This window comes from Artibeus jamaicensis, unplaced genomic scaffold (assembly GCF_021234435.1).
Source record: "Artibeus jamaicensis isolate MK-2021 breed Jamaican fruit bat unplaced genomic scaffold, CSHL_Jam_final scaffold_1019, whole genome shotgun sequence".
Classification (NCBI taxonomy): domain Eukaryota; kingdom Metazoa; phylum Chordata; class Mammalia; order Chiroptera; family Phyllostomidae; genus Artibeus; species Artibeus jamaicensis.
The window spans coordinates 21,321,106-21,343,501 of NW_026522025.1; the positions used below are offsets into that span (position 1 = coordinate 21,321,106).

Consider the following 22,396-nt stretch of genomic DNA (forward strand, 5'->3'; position numbering starts at 1 on the left):
TAATCTAGACTGTAGCACTATAAAACTGAGACAGACTTGAAATCCCAGCTTCATGACTGACTAGACTGATATTGAATAAGTTCCTAAAACTCACTATACTTCATTTTCTTCTTTAAAATAAAAGTAATACCTTCCCAAGTCAAAGAATATAATAGAGAATAAATAAGGTATTTTTCAGAAAGCCTGCCCCATCCACCCTAGGTTCACCTTTATTTCTATGTTACCGCTTTATTTTCTTTAGAAATTAATACCATCTGGGCTTCTATGGTTGTTTTATTTTGGGGGAAAGGGTAGGGAAGTGACTTATACATTTATTTCTTGTGCCTTACCACTAAACTTAATGAAAGTAGGAACTTTGTCAGTATTATTTACTATTTAATCCAGAATAATCCCTCTCACATATTAGGTGCTCAATATATACTTGGTGAAGGAATGAATAAATAAAATATGTAAAACACTTACAACAATGGCATTTACCAAGTGTCCTCTACATTGTCTTCTTTCTTTTTTGCCACTGGCTGTCTACCTATATCAACCCTGATAACATCATTTCTGGCCTTCAGTAATGGATCTCTCTGTCCTCATCTTCCCCCTGACCCCTATTAATCTGCTAGCATAATACTGGATTAATCATGTTTCAAAAAAAATTTTGTCAATACCATTTATTCATGGAGCACCAACTATGACAGAATCAATCTAACTTTCCTACTCAAATACCTTAAATCGATCTTCATTGCATTCATTAAGAAGCGTACACTCCTTAGTATGTCATTCAAAGTTGTTTTCAATACTTTCCACCTCAGTTCCCGTTGATTCCTTAAATGAACTTCAGACATAATTGTCCTTAAACGGGTTATTTATGCATGTTCCTAAATTTGACTATACCATACAACACAACCAGAATACTTAAATTTTTCTTTTAGGCTCAGGTTAAGTCACTCAGACATAAATACTGATTTGTTTTATATTTCCCTAATTTTTAAAACTGTTACTACAAAATAATTAATACACTCAAATATTTTTAAATATCAAGAATCATGTGCAATTATAAAAGTCTTTCAACTTCCTAATCTCCATAACCAGTGTTCATTGTTTATACACTATTTCAGACATGATCACCACTTCTCAAATGATTTTCTATTTTCATCAATTGTTAATGTATTTATTTTCAGACTTATATATACTTAGAAAGTATTATAAACACTGTTCTGCAACATACTTTACTTCCTACACTTTGTACCAGACTTTTCTAACACTTGAAGAATTAACACTCTTTTGAACTTTTACATAATGTATCTGTTCTAATATTCATATATCATGAAGCATTTTTCTTATATCTATATCTATCCACCTAAGGATTTTATAACCTCTACTTAGAAAAAATTCCCAGTAACTTATTTCAATGTTTGAAAAATCAGTAGTGTGGTGACTGTGGGGTAAGGGAAGGTGGAGGTGGAAGAGGGTATGATGGGGGTAGATGGTGATGGAAAAATTAAAATGAAATAAAGCTTTGGGGATGTGGGGGAAAATCAATATAAAATGATGTTATGAACACGTCTATGTCATCAAATAAATATTTTAAGAATTGAATATTTTATTAATATAAGTTAATAATCTAAATTATCTTTTAAAGCACTGAAAAAACACTATTTCCTAGTGTATTCATTCAAATATGAAAACTTTAAAAAAGTTAAAAATCCACTTTCCATTGAAAAGACAAATATTTAGAATCAACAAAAACTTTCAGAATAAAGAATAGGAAATTAGCAGGATATAAGATTAAATAAAAACATCAAGTGTATATATATATATATATATATATATATACATATGTATATATATATACACATACACGCACACATATATATATAAGCAACAAAAATCCAAATATAAAATTAAGTAAATGATTCTATTTGTAGATCAAATAAAAATCCTAAAATATTTTAACAAAATAAGTGCAAGACTTGTACAGTGAAAACTACAAAGCATTTCTCAGAGAATTAAAGAACACCTAAATAAAGGGACAGTCCACATTTAAGAATGAGAATACTCACTATTTTAAAGATGGCAATTCTCCATAAACTGATGTATAAAATTCAATGGAATCTTTATCACTATTGCAGCAGTAATCATTGTTGAAATTGATAAGCTGATACTAAAATTCATTTGTAAATACCAGGGGCCTTGAATAGCTAAGTCAAGATTTTTTTTAAAAGGGCAAAGTTGGAGGACTCAGACTCCCTATTTCAAAACTTAACTACAAATCTACAGTAAGAAGACTGTGTGATAATATCATAAGAATCAATAAATACACCACTGGAAAAAATGAGAGTCTAGAAATAAATCTTTATATTTATGATCAATTTATTTTTGACACATGTCAAGATAATTCTCTGGGGAAAATACTCTTTTCAACAAGTGGGGTTAGTATAATTGAATAACCACATGCAAAAACAAACTTATGCCCTTACTTCACATGATGCATAAAAATTCATTCAAGGTAAAACACATAGATCTAAATTTCATAACTAAAATTATTAAATTTCTAGAAGAAAGAAAAAAATTGTGACCTGGATTTAGGTCGAGTTCTTAAAATACACCACCAAAAGCATGATACATAAAAAATTAATAAAATTGAAGCTCGTAAAACTCCAAACTTTTCTGCTTCAAAAGAGACCAATAAGAAAATGAAAAGACAAGCTATAGAATGGCAGAAAATATTCACAATCCATATATCTGATAAAGGACTTATCCAGATGTCTACTCTTACAGCTCAATAAGACAAACAACCCACTTTAGTCAGAGAAATCTCCATAGCACTTTACCCAAAAAGATAGATGAATAGTTCATAAACAGATGAAAAGATGCTTATTGGTACTTATTAGAGAAATAAAAATTAAATCCACAAATAAAATATAACTTCACACCCACTAAAATGTCTATAGCGCAAAATGCTGAAAACACTAAGAGTTTCCAAAGACATAAAGAAACTAGAACAGGACTGGACCAATGGTTTCCACTTTTTAGAAGGCAATTCAGCTTCTTAACAAGTTAAACATAAAATTATCATGCATCCCAGCAACTGCACTCCTGAGAATCTACCCAAGAAAAACAAAAACATATGTGTGATACATGCATGTAGGTGTTAATAGCAGCATTAGTCATAAGATCAAAAATTGGAAATAATCCAATGTCCATCAGTTGATGAAAAGACAAAGAAAATATAGTATATATATAATAAAATGTTATTTAGCAATCAAAAGGAACAAACCACTAATTCGTGTTAAAACAGAAATAAGCCTCATACACATCACACAAACTGAAAGCAGACGAATGGAAAAGACTACATATTGTGTGATTCCTTTACATTAAATGTCTAGAAAGCAAATTTATGGAGACAGAAAACAGATCAATGTTACCTAGGATTGCGGGGGAGTAGGGATCAACTGCAAATGGGCATGACGGAAACTTTGGGAGTGGTGACAACTTCTGACATTGTTTTGGAGATGGTTATATAGCACATTTATTTATTAAATCATATATTACATTAAATCATATATGCAAAATGGGGGAACTTTATAATATGTAAGCTACATATCCTTACAGATACTAAAACATTATATATATAGATACACATATATACATACACGCACATATGTATGTATTTGTTTCTCTATAATTTAGTACTTTTCTACTCAATAATTATTTTGTAGTAAATATACAAACTTTTTAATAAATTTCAGATAGAACACATTATTAATATACTGACTAGTATAAAATATCTTACATGAATGGTGCAGGTATTAGCTTTATATAATTTACATACAGATGGACATTCGAAGCTAAAATTTCATTTCTATAAATTTACTTAAAACAAATTCTAATAAAACCATTTACCTTTTTCAAAGCAGGGCAGAAATTAAAGAAAAGCCGCTGGTTATATGTTTTGAATCTTTCAGGAAGATGCCAGGTCTGAATTATTTCTTCATCAGAAATCACATGACGATCCAAGGCTTTGAGACTACGTACACTGTTGACAAGGGTCTGTCTATATGCTTTGTTAAGGCTTACTGGGCAATCAAACATGGTGAGGGCAACGAGGCTCGGACAGGCGGATAACGTGCACACATTCTTCAAGTTTGCAAACCCATTATTGTGGAGATAGAGAAGTTTTAGGTTTTTTAGTCTACTCCAAAACTTGTCATCTGGTAGACTCTTTACCTAAAATATTATTAATAATAGTATATTAAATACAAATATAAAATTTCTATTGATTGCATGGAAAATAAAATATATTAAACATCTTTTTAAATTTTGTATTTTCCCAAATGAAAAATTTCTCACTAGTAAAAACAAACATAATTTCTAGTTACTAAAATGATGACTAGTGTAAAAAACACAACAACACCTGACATCTAAAATAAGCTACCATTATTAGAGTAATTAAATGAATAAACATATATACTTCATTCAGTAAAAATTCCTTAGGAATAGGCTGACTCTTTAAAATTCTCTAAAGTAGAAAAGTTTACGTACATAATTAAAAGTCAAATCAAACAATATGATAACAGCACACTAATTAAATACAAGATAAAAATCATATTATCCTCTCAATGGAGGCAGAAAAAGCACTTGACAAATTCTGTATCCAATTATGATAAAAACTATAAAAAGTGGATATAGAAGAAAATATCTCAACATAATAAAGGCCAAATATGATATAAGCCCACAGTTATCATACTCGGTGGTGAAAATTTGAAAATTTCTCCAAGATCAGGAACAAGAGAGGAAGCCCACTCTAGCCTCTTTTATTCAATATATTATTGGAAGTCCAAACCAAGAAATTAAGGAAGAAAAAGAAATAAAAGGCATCCAAATTGGAAAGGAAGAAGTAAAGCTGTAACCATATACAGGTAACACCAAATAGTATTATACAGGAAAAAAAACAGAAAGTCTCCACCAAAATATTATTAAAACTAATAAATGAATTAAACAAAATTGCAGAATACAGTATCAGTATGTAAAAATCTGTTGTATCTCCATACAATGATAACAAACTATCATAACAAAAAATTTTTTAAATCCTATTTATGGGTTTTTACACCAAAAAATACCTAGGAATATTCTTAATGAAGAAGGTGAAATACCTTTACACTGAAAACTATAAGACATTATAAAAGAATTAAAGAAGATATAAATGAATGAAAATATATTCTTTATTCAAGGATTGAAAGAATATTATTCAAAATATCCATACTAACCAAAACATTCTATAGAATCCATGCAATTCCTATAAAAAATTCCAGTGGCATTTTCACAGAAATAAAACAATTGTAAAATTTGGAAAAAACCTAAATAGCCAAAGAAATTTAGAGAGAACAAAGCTTGAGGCACCATATTCCCTCATTTCAAACTATATTTGAAAGCTATAGTAATTATATGGTATTGACATTAAACCAGATAGTTCAATGGAACAGAATACAGAGCTCAGAAATAAATGCACATGTATATGGTCATTTGATTTGCAACAAAGGAGCCAAGAATATACAAGACGGAAAGGACAGTCTCATCAATAAACAATGTTGGGGAAATTGGACAGACACATGCCAAAGAATAAAACATGGGACAATATCATATATTACATCCCAAAATGGATTAGACCCTTGAATAGAAGACCTAGAACCATAAAAATTCTAGCAGAAAAGATAGGCAGAGAGCTTCCTGTAATAGTTCTTAGTGATGTTGGTGATATGTATTTTTAATACAAAAACAAGAAAATAAGGCAACAAAAACAAAAAATAAACAAGTGAAATGAAATAAAAGCTCTCCATAGCAAAGGAAACCATCACTAAAATGCAATGGCAACTGACCAAATGGAAGAAAATATTTGAAAATTATATGTCTGCTGTGTAACAATGTGGTGACAAACGTTAAGTGGAACATCGTGATCATTTCACAATATGGACAAATATTGAGTCACCATGTTGTACAATGAAACTAATATAATGTTATACATCCATTACATGTCATCTAAAAAATAATTAAGAAGAAGTATTCTTAGTCCAGACTATGGATTTAAGAAATAAAACAAATCACTGAGTTTATTTATGTGTTTTTCATTTAAAATGTTTGATTATATTTGAAATTTTATTTTTGCATTTTGATTTTATTTAAGTTTTTGTTTATATTTATTTGAAAGGCCATCCATGAGATATATTGTAAATAAATAGTGCTTATTAAACATAATTGAATTTATATGAAAATGTCTGAAATGGCTATTGCTCACCTGATTTCCATGGAGATCAAGTTTGACTAATTTTATACAACTCTGAAGTGCACTGATATCTGTAATAAAGTTGTTTGAGAAGATGCATACTCTGAGAGAGATGCAAGGTCGCAAATTTTCCATAGATTTTAAATGAAGACCATTGAACTTCACAAAAACAAAATCTTTCTGATCTTCTATTATGTTTTGATTATAGTGACTCCATTCTTCATGACTGATTAGCTCTTCTGTGATAGTTCCATGAAACATCTAGAAAAAATGGTAAATTCCTTTTAAAAGTTTTTTCAACTTCCAAAAATAACACTATATGAAAACAAAACATTTGCTAATAGATAGTGAGAGTAAAAATGGGTAGAAACTAAGTTATTTTTTAAAAATCTAATTCCCATAAAATCTATCTCAGGGCATAACATTTATATAACAACTCAAAAATATATTGTTGCCCTCACCAATAAATTAACCAGTAAGAGGAAGAAATACTTCCTTTTCCCCCAAATATTTAGAGAAAATGGAATTCATTTTCTCAGGTATACAGTTGAATAGTTGATACTAAAATATCACATCTTAACAAGACAACTAAAACAAACAAATAAGGAAAAGTACACCTTAGCATACCTCGTATAATAATTTTTGTTAAAAGATCTTTTAAATAAAGAAACGTTTTTAATTATTAACTCCTAAGTCCAAAAAGCGGTACTTTTTGTTGAAGGGGCTAAAAACATTCAGCTAAGTAAACTTTCAGGGCAATGCAGGGTTTCAACTGTAACAAATATTTATTTTCTAAAGAGATCATTAGCAATCTCCTTATATATGGTGGGGCAAAAGTAGGTTTACAGTTGTCCATTTGGAAAATAATATAATAATTAATAAATAATGATGAGAATAAACTCTGTTTCACTTTATCAAAACTGTAAACCTACTTTGCCCCATGCTACATTTGTTTAATTCTATTAAGCAATTAAAACCTACAATTCTAATTGTTTCAAATTTGACTAAGTTTATCTAAAACTTCTGGTTCAGTGCTTTTTGGTGTAATTTCATACAGTATTTCTTATATATATGAAATTTCCCTTACTGTGGGTAATTTCAGCTTTCATAAAAGGCAGTCAGTAACCCAGTGATAGTTTAGGAGAGAATACACGGGCTCAAGTGACCAATCTGAGTGTTTGGTTAAGATTAACCACTCCCCCCCCACTGGAAAAATCTATCCTACCATGTGGAGGTAAACTGGGTCAGCAAAATCCAAATGAGCATATATGTGACAATCCAGATAAAACCTTGCACTCTATAAAAGGCTGGCTACTTTTCACATACTAGCCAAGGGCTAGAAGTATAATCCTCAAACTCTAAATATCAATCACTTAAAAAATCAATAGAGGCAGATTTCCTGGGTCTTATATCACATCTACTTTATCAGAGACTTTGGACTGGGGACCAAGGAATTTATACTCCCTCATATTCGACCTTCAACACACAATTTTCCTATTAACACAGTGTGTTAGTATGGTAGAATTGTTACAAGACATCCAATCTTATTAAAAAAAGTAAATCATGGGAAGTAATGTACAGCTTGGTGCTATAGTTAACAATAATGATTGAATATTTGAATGTTTTTAAGAGAGTAAATCTTAAAAATTCTCATGGCAACAGAAAATAATTTTGTAACTATATATGGTGACAGATGTGAATAAGACTTTTTGCAGTGATACACAAATATTAAGCATTATGTTGTACATGTAAAATAAATATGTTAGTTATACTGTAATAAAATATATAAGAAATAACAATGGATATGAAAAAGATGATGCTACACAGGAATTCATTAAATATGGTATATGATAGTAAAAATATGACATGTCCTAAATGTCTTAAAAGGTGGTATTAACTAAATGAAATATTGTGATATAGTCAATGGAAGCATTTCACACCATGAAAACATCAAAATTGATCATTTAGAATACAATAATATGAAGAGGTCTTGACAAACAAGTTATTGTTTTGTTTTAAAATATTTTTTCACTGAATTTACACTTTAAAGGAGTTTCTTTTATGGTATGTGAATGTGAATTAAGCTTCAATTAAAATACTTATTCTTAAGTGGGACAAATTTTTAAAAAATAAGTAGACTGGCTGGTGTAGCACAGTGGATTGAGCGCGGGCCTGCGAACCACAGGATCATGGTTCAATTCCCAGTCAGGGCACATTCTGGGTTGCAGGCCGGTTCCCTGCAGGCCAGTTCCCAGCAGGGGATGCACAAAAGGCAACCATACATTGATGTTTCTCTCCCTCTCTCCTTCCCCCCTTCCCCTCTAAAGATAGATAAATAAAATCTTAAAAAAAAAATAAGTAGAGAGTTCGAAGATGGCAATGGACTAGGAGGGAGCTGGACTAAGAGGGAGCAGATTCCACTTCCCCCTACACACAGGAGAAAAACCTGGCCAATCTGCGGAGGAACAGAGCAAACAGCCAACAGTACCCCAGCATATATGCAAATAAGAGACCACACTGAAAAACCAGACAGTAAGGAGACGGCTGCAGGACAGTAAGGTTCCAGGGACCACCATGGGGAAGCGGCTGTAGCCCCAGGCCCAGTGCCTGGTGCTGGATCTACCACAGACTCCTTGGGAGCAGCTGGCCTGCCACAGAGTCCTTGGGAGAGAGTCGAGTCAAATGCCCACTCCTTCCCCAGCCAAGCAGGGTTTGAGCAGCACCAGGAGAGACCTGGTTGCTTGACGTTGCAGAGAGGGGAATAAAGACAAAGAGGCAAACACACAAGGGCCTTGAGCATCCCTCGAGTTTGTGGTCACCAGCTTGGGAGAGTTGAGAGTCACAGTGTTGGGCTCTGACCCAGATAGTCACTGGTCTGGGTGGAGAATTGGGCTGTATTGAGCAGTAGGCTTGAGTAGGAGGAATTTCTCAAAAAGTAAAACTGTTTGGGGGATTCTCCTGTGACAGCCCCTGGGCTTACTCCTCACCCAGTTGGGCAGCAATCCCGAGGTTGTGCAGAAGGCCCTGCGTTTCCCCATAGCACTGGGAAGGGTTCACACCCAAGCCTGCAGGACTCAGGCTCGCTGGCCCACCCCAGCCCACCTCAATGACCCCTAGGAAAAGAGCGCTATAAAGAAGACCTGGATCCCTGGCCTGGGGCACTGGGGAGAGATGCCAGACTAGCTCTTGGGACAGTGCTTGCAAGACTGGCTGAGTACACAAGAAAGGCCATACCAGTTAGCCCTCAGCCTGCTACAGCCAGCAAAACCAGAAAAAACGGTATGGCCTGTTTCAAATCAAGAGATTTGTTTGTTTGTTTGTTTTTTTGTTTGTTTGTTTAAGTAATCTTTTATTTTTTTAATTTTTATTATTGTTTTATCTTTCAAAACCTTTTTCCTCTCTTTCCTTCTTTGTTTTATTCCTCCTTTTCTTTCCAATTTTATCTCTTCTTCCTTCTTTCTCCTGCCTTTTTTTTTAAATACCCAAAAGTGAGACAAAAAACTTGGAACTGTGAAAGGACCAGAGTTTGACCCAAACAGGGGGCATCCCAACAGTTGAGACAGTGACACAAATTTCACTTTGCTATTGCACAGAAACTACAAACTACTGCATAGTTGTATTTTTCATTATTCTTACATCTTTTATTTTAATAGTATCTTTGTATTCCTCCTCTTTCAGTATAGTCTTCTTTGTCTTGGCTGGTTATATTGTATCATTTGACAGGTTTCCCCTGTTCTCTCTTCCACAGTGTATTGCTGCTAATTTACTATCCTTCACCTCACTTGTGTTCCTTTAGCACACTGCTCAAAGTTCTATACCCCCATTATCCAGATCACATACATTGTGTCCTATGATTGTTGCTCTAATATTATTGTAAATAATGGCTGTTCCATACAATTGTAAATACTTCACATCACCCCTCCCGGATCTTAGCCCACTTCACAGTTTCCTGAACTCTATTACTGTAGTGGTTAACTCTATTCTCTCACACACTACACCTATTTACTATCCTTTACTCTCACCTTACCTCAGAATCTCACCACTCCCACAACCTCACTGCTTTCTAGATCCAACTCACAATCCTTCCCTCCCCAACAAGAGTCTTATCTTCTTTCCATCCTTTCTTAAAAGTGCCTGGTTGGGTTGAAGATCACAGTTAACACTGTACATAGCCTAAACATCTCCTATCTCTTCTCTACCGGTTGCTACTGTAAATATCATAGAATACTCCCCTGCTGTCATAAACCATTCTGCCTTCCCCTCCAACTGATCACATAAAAAGAGAAAGTGAAAGCAGTGAACACCAGGATACCGACTGGAAGAGGAAGACTGCTAAAGGGACTGTTCTAAGGAAAGGAAGGAAAAGAGAGAGGCAGAGAGGAACACAGGTACAAAAATGGCCATGAATAAGTACCTATCAATAATAACCTTAAATGTAAATGGATTAAATGCTCCAGTCAAAATATACAGAATAGCTGAATGGATAAGAAAGCATGATCCATACACATGCTGCCTACAAGAGACCCACCTCAGAACAAAACAACTACACAGACTAAAAGTGAAGGGCTGTAAATAAATTTTCCAAGCAAACAGACAGGAAAAAAACAGGGTAGCAATACTCATATCAGAGAAAACAGACTTCATAAAAAGGGCCATAAAGAGAGACCCAGAAGGTCACTTCATAATACTCAAGAAAAGAATACACCAAGAAGACATAAACATTGTAAATATATATGTACCCAACATAGGAGCACCCAAATATATAAAGAAAATCTTAGAGGACTTCAAGAAAGATATTGACAGCAACACAATTATAGTGGGGGATTTTAACACCCCACTGTCAAAAATGGACAGATCTTCCAAACAAAATATCAATGAAGTTACTGTGGCATTGAACAATGCCCTAGATGAAATGGACTTAACTGATATATAGAGAGAGCCCTTTATCCCAAAGAAGCTAAATTCACATTATTTTCAAATACACATGGATCATATTCAAAGACAGACCACATGATAGGACACAAAACAAGCCTCGACAAATTTAAGAAAACTGAAATCATACCAAGCATTTCCTCCAACCACAAGGGACTGAAACCGGAAACCAACCCCAAAGGAAACAGCTCAAAACATTCAAAATCATGAACATTGAATAGCATGCTATTAAATAATGAACGGGACAAGAATGAAATTAGGGAAGAAATCAAAAAGTTTCTGGAAACAAATGAAAATGAGCTCACAACAACCCAAAACTTATGGGACACAGCGAAGTCAGTCCTTCATAGAAATAAAGGCCTACCTAAAAAAGATAGGAACATTTAAACAACCTAACCCTATGCCCACAAGAACTCAAGGAACAACAACAAAGACAGCCCAGAGCAAGTAGAAGGAAGGAAATAACCAAGATCAGAGCAGAATTAAATGACATAGAGACTAAAGGCACAATTCTAAGGATCAATGAATCCAGGAGCTGGTTTTTTGAAAAGATAAACAAAATCAACAAGCCTTTAAGCAGGCTCATCAAGGAAAAAAGAGAAAGGACCCAAATAAACACAATCAGAAATGAAAGAGGAGAGATTACAACTGACACCACAGAAACACAAAGAACTGTAAGAAATAACTATGAAGAACTGTATGCCAAGAGATTTGAAAACCTAGGTGAAATAGACAAATTTCTAGAAAAATATAATCTTCTAAAACTCAATGAAGAAGAAGCAAAAGGCCTGAACAGACCAATAACAGCAGATGAAATTGAAGCAGTAATCAAAAAACTCCCATCACAGAAAAGCCCTGGACAAAATGGTTTTACAGGAGAATTCTACAAAGGATTTAAGGAAAATCTAACCCCTATCCTTCACACTATTCCAAGAAATCCAAAATAATGGAAGACTCCCAAACTCTTTTTATGAAGCTAGCATCATCCTAATCCCAAAACCAGGTAAAGACACAACATAGAAAGAAAACTTCAGGCCAATATCACTGATGAACACAGATGCTAAAATCTTCAACAAACTATTGGCAAACTGCATCCAACAACACATTAAAGAGATCATATACCATGACCAACTGGGATTCATCTCACGGATGCAAGAATGGTTCAATATCTGCAAATCAGTAAATGTAATTCATCACATAAACAAAAGCAAAGACAAAAATCACATGATCATATCAATAGATGCAGAAAAACCTTTTGATAAGCTACAGCACCGATTTATGATAAAAACACTCAGAAAAGTGGGAATAGAGAGAGCATTCCTCAACATAATAAGGGCCATATATGAGAGACCTACAGCAAACATCATACTCAATGGGCAAACACTGAAAGCTTTTCCACTAAGATCAGGAACAAGACAAGGTTGTCCACTTTCACCACTTCTATTCAATATAGTGTTGGAAGTTTTAGCCACGGCGATCAGACAAGAAAAGGAAATAAAAGGCATCCGAATCAGGAAAGAGGAAACAAAACTGTCATTGTTTGGAGATGACATGATAGTGTATATGGAAAATCCTATAGACTATACCAAAAAACTGCTTCAACTAATTAATGAATTTGGCAAAACAGTGGGATACAAAGTCAATATCCAGATATCAAAGGCATTTTTGTACACTAACAATGAAACATCAGAAGCTGAAATCAAGAAAAAAGTCCCATTTGCTTTCCCAAAAGCAAAAATAAAAAAATACCTAGGAATAAACCTAACCAAGGAGGTAAAAGACCTGTATACAGAAACCTACCCAACACTGAAGAAAGAAATCAAGGAAGACGCAAACAAATGGAAACATATACCCTGTTCATGGATCGGAAGAATTAACATCATCAAAATGTCCATACGATCCAAAGCAATTACAGATTCAATGCAATACCTATTGAAGTACCAATGCCATATTTCACAGACATAGAACAAACACTTCAAAAATTTATACGGAACCATAAATGACCCTGAATAGCAGCTGCAATTTTGAGAAAGAAGAACAAAGTAGGAGGGATCACAATACCTGATATCAAACTGTATTACAAGGCCACTGTAATCAAAACAGCCTGGTACTGGCATAAAAATAGGCACATAGACCAATGGAACAGAACAGAGAGCCCGGAAATAAACCCAAGTCTCTGCGGTCAATTAATATTCGACAAAGGGGGCAGTAACACAAAATGGAGTAAAGATAGCCTCTTCAACAAATGGTGTTGGGAGAACTGGACAGCTACATGCAAAAAAATGAAACTTGAGCACCAACTTACACCATACACCAAAATAAATTCAAGGTGGATAAAAGACTTAAATATAAGCCATGACACCATTAAAGTCCTAGAGGAAAACAGAGGCAAGAAAATCTCAGATATTTCACACAGCAACATTTTTACTGACATGTCCCCTAGAGCAAGGGACATAAAGGAAAGAATAAACAAATGGAATCTCATCAAAATAAAAAGCTCTGCATGGCTAAAGAAAACAGTATTAAGATAAAAATAGAACCAGCTGTATGGGAAAACATATCTGCCAATGATACCTCAGACAAAGGTTTAATCTCCAAAATATACAAAGAACTCACATGACTCCACTCTAAGAATACAAGCAACCCAATTAAAAAATGGGCAAAGGACTTGAATAGACACTTCTCCAAGGAGGACATACAGAGGATCCAGAGACACATGAAAAGATGCTCAATATCACTAGCTATCAGAGAGATGCAAATTAAAACTACATGAGATACCACTTTACACTGGTCAGGATGGGTATCATAAACAAAGCAACAAACAACAAATGTTGGAGAGGTTGCCAGGAAAAGGGGACCCTAGTTCACTGTTGGTGGGATTGCAGACTGGTACAACCACTATGGAAAACAGTATGGAATTTTCTAAGAAAACTAAAAATTAATATGCCTTTTGACCTAGCAATTCCACTGCTAGGAGTATATCCTAAGAATCCTTGAAACATCAATACAAAAGAACCTATGCACCCCAATGTTCATAGCAGCACAATTTACAACAGCCAAGAGTTGGAAGCAACCTAGGTGCCCATCAGTAAATGAATGGATCCAAAAACTATAGTACATTTATACAATGGAATTCTATGCAGCAGAATGAAGCAAGGAGCTCCTACCATTTGCAACTGCATGGATGGAACTGGAAAGCATTATGCTGAGTGAAAAAAGCCAGGCGGTGAAAGACAAATACCATATGATCTCACCTTTAACAGGAAGCTAAACAACAAAACAAGCAAGCTAAATATAACCAAAGTCACTGAAGTACCGAACAGGTTGACAGGGACTAGAGGGGAGAAAATTTCAGGGGAAAAGGGGAAGGATTCACAGGAACAAGTATAAAGGACACATGGACAAAAACTAAGGGGGGTGGAAATGGGAGGGAGGTGGGGAGCACTGGGGGGTGGGCTGGGATGGGAGTAAAAGACAGAAAACTGTACTTGAAAAATAATTAAATTTAAAAAATGCTTAAAAAAAAGAAATTTTAGATAATAATAGCAACTTATTAATAATAATGTTAACTTATTATTAAGTTAACTTAATGTTAACTTAATACACTTTAACATTAAGTTATAGTGTATTAAAATATAATGTTAGGTTTGATGGTCCATGTTGCAGTAACTCATTTTGAAAGCATTAGTTATGATAATTATTAAATGGAATGGAATTCTGGACCCTGCAGTCCATAATTATCACAATAGCTACTGAGATACTGCACATAAAATAAAATCAGGAAGGGGGAATAAAAATAAAGTTTATTTTCAAAGATCTAACTTTAAGAATTATAAATAATAATATCTTATATTTGTTTTAGTTTAGAATAAATTTAAGGCCATCATAAACAAAGCAATTATATCTTACAAGTACTTTTTATTTGGCCAACAGATTTGTTGAATCAATCCTGTTTGGATAAAAATTTGCCATGACTTTATATTACAGACATTTCCTTTAAAAATGAAGAAGAGGGATTGTTTTGGAAAGTGAAAATAAAATCTTATAGGTTTATAAGTTAATATAAATGACTTTGATTCTTTAAAACATTACACTACATGTTTTCAAATACAATGAAAAGTCTTTTGGAATAAGAAGTCAAGATTTACTTGTAATCAAGATATCTTTTTTCCCATTTAAATATGTTCGCTTTCCAAAATTTAGAAGGCCACATATTTGTTTTACTAAAGCTTTTTTGAAAATATCAGTGTTTAACTTTTATTTTTAATCCACATTTGTACACTATAAGCCAGACAAAAACTAAAAGGTGATGAGCCAGAAGATGAATATACAACAATGAAAAGTGCTCAAAATATCCAGAAAAACATCTTCACAGAAATCACAACCTCTTAGTAAGAAAAATTTAGAACAGCAAGTATTTGCTTCTTGCAACGTAAACAACAATGGTTAACATTCCTGAAACAGACATTCTAAAGTTACATTGTTAATATATTTTTATTAAAAGTAACAAACTGTATTTACTTATTGGTTATTCTAATTTATATTCTTCACCAACTGCCTTCTGAAAATAAAGTCCCATGCCCATATTGTGACAAGTATATTTGTTATTGTACAGTCCATTTCAGATACCCTGCAAAAAACTAAGGAAGCTACAGGAAATAAAAGATAAAACTACTTCATGAAAAACATCCAGAGGAAAGACCTTTTCTCCAAAAAAAACAAAGATAAGAATTACAGCTGATTCTCCTAGGAAACCAGGCAAGCGGGAAGACAGTGAGTGAAATAAAGTGTTGGGACAAAAACCAAAAAACTAGAATTCTGTACCCTGTGAAATTACCCTTCATGGTGATGGAAAAATAAAGATTCAGACAGACAAACACTGAGAACACTTGTTGCCGGCAGACCTGCCTTGGAAGAAATGTTAAAAGAATTCTTTAGAAGAAAGGAATAAAATACAGTTCAGAAACTCAGCTCCATATAAAGTGAAGAAGAGCAATGGTTAAAAAATAAGTGTAGGTAAAATAAAAATATTTTTTATTCCTAATTGATTTACCTCATAAAAATTAGTCAAAATACTAAGAGCAAACAATGTGTGTAATTGCCTATGCTCACATATATGTCACATATACATACATATGGATGCTTACATATGTGAAATTAAAGACAGCAGTTATATATGAGATGGAAGAGAGGAAACAGATTTGTTTTCTTATTATAATATACTTACACTACGTGGGAAGGGATATAGTGTTATTTATATAAATGAAACTGAATTAGTTGTAAATGTGTACGGCAAACTTTAAGACAAATGGTTAAAAAAATAAAATAAGAACTATAACCAATATGCTAACAAAGTATATATAAAATGGAATAATAACATCCAGTGTTCAATTAAAACCAGAAAAGTAGAAAAAGAGCAGAAGACAAAAATAATTGCAAAAAACAATGGCAACAAATAGAAAACTGTGGAAAACAGAACAAATAATATTCCAACTGTATAAATAATTAGCATGAACATCAATGGTCTAAATGCATCAGTTAAAAGAGATGTCGTCGGAGGAAACAGAAAAAAATACTCAATTACATGTTGCGCACAAGAAATTCACTTTAAATATAAAGGCATTGAGGCCCTGGCTGGTGTAGCTCAGTGGATTGAGCACGGGCCTGCGAACCAAAGAATCGCAGTTCAATTTCAGTCAGGGCACATGCCTGGGATGCAAACCAGTTCCCAGCAGGGGACACATGAGAGGCAACCACACATTGATATTTCTCTCCCTCTCTCCTTCCCTTCCCCTCTAAAGATAAATAAATAAAATCTTAAAAAAATAAAAAATTTAAAAAAAATAAATAAATATAAAGGCATTGAAATAAAGTGATGGAGAAAGACACACTATAATAACACTAGTAAAAAGAAATCAGGAGAAGTTATACTAACTTCAGAAAGAATATACTTTAAAGCAAGGAATGTGATCAAGGACAAAGGCATTGTGTAATGATACCAAGATCATTTCTTCAAGAAGACACAACAATCAATAAAGTTTATGCACCTAACAACAGAGGTAAAAGTGTATGAAGCAAAACTGATAGAACTGCAAGAAGCAGATGAATCAGCTTTCATAACTGGAGACTTCAATACCCCTCTATCTAAAATGGACAAATGCAGCAGACAGAAAATCAGTAGTTGACTCAACAACACCATGAATCAAATGGATATAATTGAAATATACAAACTACTTCATGCAATAACAACAATATACACATCTATACAAAGCTCACATAAAACATTTGCCAAAATATACCAAATTCTGGGCTATCTTAACAAACTCAAAAAAGTAGAAATCATACATTGTCTTCCCCAAATCACAGTGGAATTAAACTAGACACCAATAACAGAAAGATAGCTGGAAAGTCCCAAAATATGTGTAAATAATACATTTCTGAATAATACATGTACCAAAAAGGATCTCAATATAAACTTTAAAATACTGTTAACTAAGTAAAAATAAAACACATGTAGGATGCAGCAAAAGCAGTGCTTAAAGGAAAATTTATACCATTAAGGCATATGTTACAAAATAAGAAAGATCTAAAAGCAATAATTTAAATTTTCCACCTTAAGAAACTAGAAAAAAGAAGCGTAAACTAAATGCAAAGTAAGCAGAAGAAAATAAAAAGAATGAGAGCAAAAATCAATGAAATGGAAAACAGGAAATCAATAGAAAAATCAGTAAACCCAAAGCTGGTTTTTTGAAAAGATCAGTGAAATTGATAAACTTTTAGCCAGGCAAAGAAATAAGAGAGAAAACATTAATTATTAATGTCAGAAATTAAAGAGGAAACAATGCTTCAGATCCCATGAACATTAGATGGATAATAAAGAAGTACTACAAACAACTCCATGTAGACAAATTTGATAACCTAGATTAGAATTACCCATTCCTTGAAAGCCAAAACGCATGCAAGAATAAACAAACAATCTTAACAGGTCTATACATATGAAAGGAATTGAATCAATAACTAACAGCATTCCAAAACAGAAAGCACCAGGCCCAAAAGGGTTCACTGGGGAATTCTACCAAAATGTAAGGAAGACATTTTACCAATTGTCTACAGTATCTTTCAAAGTGTAAAAGCAAAAGGAATAGTTTCTAACTTTTCCTAAGAGGCCAGCATTATCTGAATACTCAGGTCTGACAAAGACATTATAAGAGAAGAGAACTACAAAGATGGAGAGCAGGGTGACATCTGGGGAAGGGGACTGGAGATTGGGGGGAGGAGAAATTGAGCAAAAAGGATAACAGATTCATGGACATGAACAATAGTGTGGTGATCACTCACAGGGAAGGGGGGGTATAAAGGGACTAAATGCTAATGGAAAAAACTACAATAAAGCTTAAATTAAAAATGGAGAACTACAGACCCATATTTTTCTTGAAAACAGATGTATAACTCCTGAAAAAAATTTTGTAAATCAAATCCAACAATGCAGAAAAAAATAATCACACTCCTTCTACCAAGTGAAATTTATCCCAGGTATGCAAGAGTGGCTCAATATTCAAAAACCAATTAATGTAATCATCACACTAACAGGCTTAAAAAGAAAAATCACATGATCATATCAATGAATGCAGAAAAAGCATTTGACAAAATCCAATACACATTCATGATAAAATCTCTCAGTAAACTAGGAATAGAGGAGAATTTCTTCAACTTGATAAACAAAATCTACCAAAAATCTATGGCTAACATCATGCTCAATGGTGAGACAAGCCTTTCCACTAAGATGAGGTTCAAGGTAAGGCTCTATCAACTCATCATTGCTTTTCAACATCATACTGAAAATCCTAGCTAACACAATAAAACAAAAATAAAATAAAAGTGTATAGATTGGGAAGGAGAAAATAAAACTGTCATTGTTCACAGAGACATAATTGTTTATGTAGAAAATTTAAAAATCAACAAAAAAACCCCTCCAGAACTAATAAGTGCTTATAATAAGGTTGCAGATTCAAGATTAACACAAGTCATTTAATTGTTACCCTATATACTAGCAATGATCAAGTAAAATTTGAAATGAAAAACACAATACCATTTATACTAGAACCCCACAAAATAAAATATTTAGGCATAAATGCAATGAAATATGTATAAGATCCACAGGAGGAAAACAGAAAAATGCTAATGAGCAAATTAAAAGAGAACTAAATAAACAGTAAGAGACTTCATGTTCAGGAATAGAAAGACTCAATATTGTCAAGATGTTAGATCTTTCCCATTTGATCTATAGATTCAATGCAATAATGTAATTTGCATTCAATATTTTAGCAAATTATTTTATCAATACAAAAAACTAATTTTAAAACTGATTCTAAAAACTGATTTTTGCTGAGCAAAACATCCACAATACCTAACATAATATTGAAGAAAAAACACAAAGTTGGAGGAATATAACACTACCCTACTGCCAAGACTATATTATAAAGTTATAATAGTCAAGATGGTGTTGTATTTTAAAAAGATGGATCAATGGAACAAAATAGAGAGCTCAGAAACAGACAGAGATAATATAGTTAACTTATCTTGGACAAAGAGCCAAAGGCAATACAATGGAGAAAAGATCATCTCTTCAGCAAATGATGCTAAAACAACTGGACAACCACAAGCAGGAAATAAATTTAGACACCGGCCTTACACCTTTCACAAAAGTTAACTCAAAATAGATCATAGACCTAACTACAAAATACAAAACTATGAAAGTCCTCAAACAGAACACAGCAGAAAACCTACATGACCTTGGGTAAAGACTTTTTAGATACAACACAATAGACAACACACATTAAAGAAATGATTGATAAGATAGGCTTCATTAAAATGAAAACTCCTGGTCTGTGAAAGACAATATTAAGGGAAATAGGAGATAAGCCACAGACTGGGAGAACACACTTGCAGAAGACACATCTGATAGAAGACTGTTATAAAAAAAAAACCCTCTCTTAAAACTCAACAGTAAGGAAACAAATTACATTTTATGATAATATTTAGTTAATAGAATAGATAATATTATGTTCTGATATTTGACAAGGCAAGTGTTCCATCATTAATACTTTTTGTTAAAAAGTCTTTTTTCCATTGTTTCATATTTTATGTTCTAAAATTTTTTCATTATGGTTTATATTCAATATTCTTGTTATTTTCAGGCATACAGCATAGTACCTAGACAATCATATACTTTACAAAATGTTCCCCCTGATATTTCCAAGTACCTACCTGGCACCATACACAGTTATCACAATATTACTGACTACATTCTCTATGCTGTACTTTACATCCCTGTGACTATTTTGTAACCACCAATTTATAATTTTAATCCCTCAGGTTTTTCACCCATGTCCCCAACCCCACACGCCTCTGGCAACCATCAGTCTGTTTTCTGTGTTTATGATCTTTCTTCACAAAGGACCAAAGGCAACAGAATGAAGAAAAGATAGTCTTTCAGCATATGATGCTGAAACAATGAGAAATACAAAAAAATGAATGTAGATGCAGACTTTACAACTCTAGAAAAATTAATTCAAAATGAATCTATGACCTAAATATAAACCACAAAACTAAGTAACTCCTACAAGATAACAGGAAAAAAGCCTAAATGACTTTAGGTATTACAATGATTTTTTAGATACAACATCAAAAGCATAACCCATTAAAGAAATATTTTACAACCTGGACTTAATTAAAGAGTATGCGTTGAAAGAGATGATGTCAAATGAATGAAAAGAGAAGTCACAGACTGGGAGAAAATATTTGCAAAAGACAAATCTGATTTAAAAAAACTTTGATCCAAGATATGCAAAGAATTCTTAAAACTAAATAAGAAAATGAACAAGATTTTAAAATAGGCCAAATAGCTTCACAGATACTTAACTAAAGAACATACACAGATGGCAAATAAGCATATGAAAGTTACTCCACCATTTATCAACTGAGAAATGCAAATTAAAGCAATAATGAGATACCATTGCACACATATTAGAATGGCCAAAATCCTGATCACTGACATCACCAAATGCTGAAAATAATGTGGAGTGACAGAAGTACTCATTCATTGCTGGTAAGAATGTGAAATGGTACAGCCACTTTGGAAGACAGTTTGGCTATTTCTTATTAAATTAACATACTCTTACTATAAGATCCAATCATTGCAAGTCTTAGTATTTACCCAAAGCAGTTGAATACTTATTTTCACACACAACACTGCACATAACATATATCAAAGTTTTATTCATAATCACCAAAACCTGGGAGCAACCAACATGACCTTCAGCAAGTGAATGAATGAATACACTGCTACATCTGGACAACAGAATGGTACTCAATACTAAAAAAAATTAGCTATCATTGCAATGAAAGACATAGTGTAAACTTACATGCATATTACTAAGTGAAAGAATTCAATATGAAAGAATTCATACTACAGGATACCAACTGTATAAATTCCAGAAAACCTATGGAGACAATAAAAAGTTCAGTAGTTGCAGAGTTTTGGGTGGGAAAAAATAAAAAGGCAGAGCAGAGAGGATTTGCAGACAGTGAAACTCTTCTGTAGAACTTATGATGTATTCATGTCCTTACACTTTGTCCAAACCCACTGGATACACAACCCCAAGAATGAACCATAAGGTGAACTATGGACTTTGGGTAATTATGCTGTGTCAATGAAAGGAAAAGAAGGAACAGTGGTTACACAGAGGTGAAACACGAGTAATAAGGGTTGTCAGGAACACGTATAAAGGACATGTGGACAAAACCAAAGAGGGTTAGGACCAAGGGTGCAAAGTGGGGATGGCTGGAGTGAGGGGGAGTGGTGAGAGGAAAATGGAGACAACTGTACTTGAACAACAATAAAAAATGTGAAAAAATAAAACACAAAACAAAAATAAATAAAAAATAGTTTAAAAAATATCAGTTCTCTCATGAACTAACCAAGCTATGCTCCATGTGCCCCATGGTCCATAATCCAGGACCCTTTTCATTCAGCTTCAGCTTATTCTAATAAACAGGGACGAATGAAGTTTTAAGCAAATAATAGTAATGCATGCAAACTTGACTTGCAGTGCTGAACACACAATACCGAGTGCAGATGATGTGTTGTAGAATTGTGCACCTGAAACCTGTATAATTTTGTTAGCCAGA

The 22,396-nt window shown here is 33.3% G+C and overlaps 1 protein-coding gene across 1 annotated transcript in view; it reads right to left on the minus strand.

Annotated features, from left to right (window-relative positions):
• The window catches only part of LRRIQ3 (leucine rich repeats and IQ motif containing 3), a 105,661-nt gene that overhangs the window by 79,586 nt on the left and 3,679 nt on the right, over positions 1 to 22,396 (minus strand). Inside the window, exons 2-3 of the mRNA XM_037141088.2 lie at positions 6,287 to 6,535; positions 3,898 to 4,221 (exon numbers count right to left, since the gene is read on the minus strand). Coding sequence (XP_036996983.2) covers positions 3,898 to 4,221; positions 6,287 to 6,535 — 573 coding nt within the window. The remainder of the gene's footprint in view (positions 1 to 3,897; positions 4,222 to 6,286; positions 6,536 to 22,396) is intronic.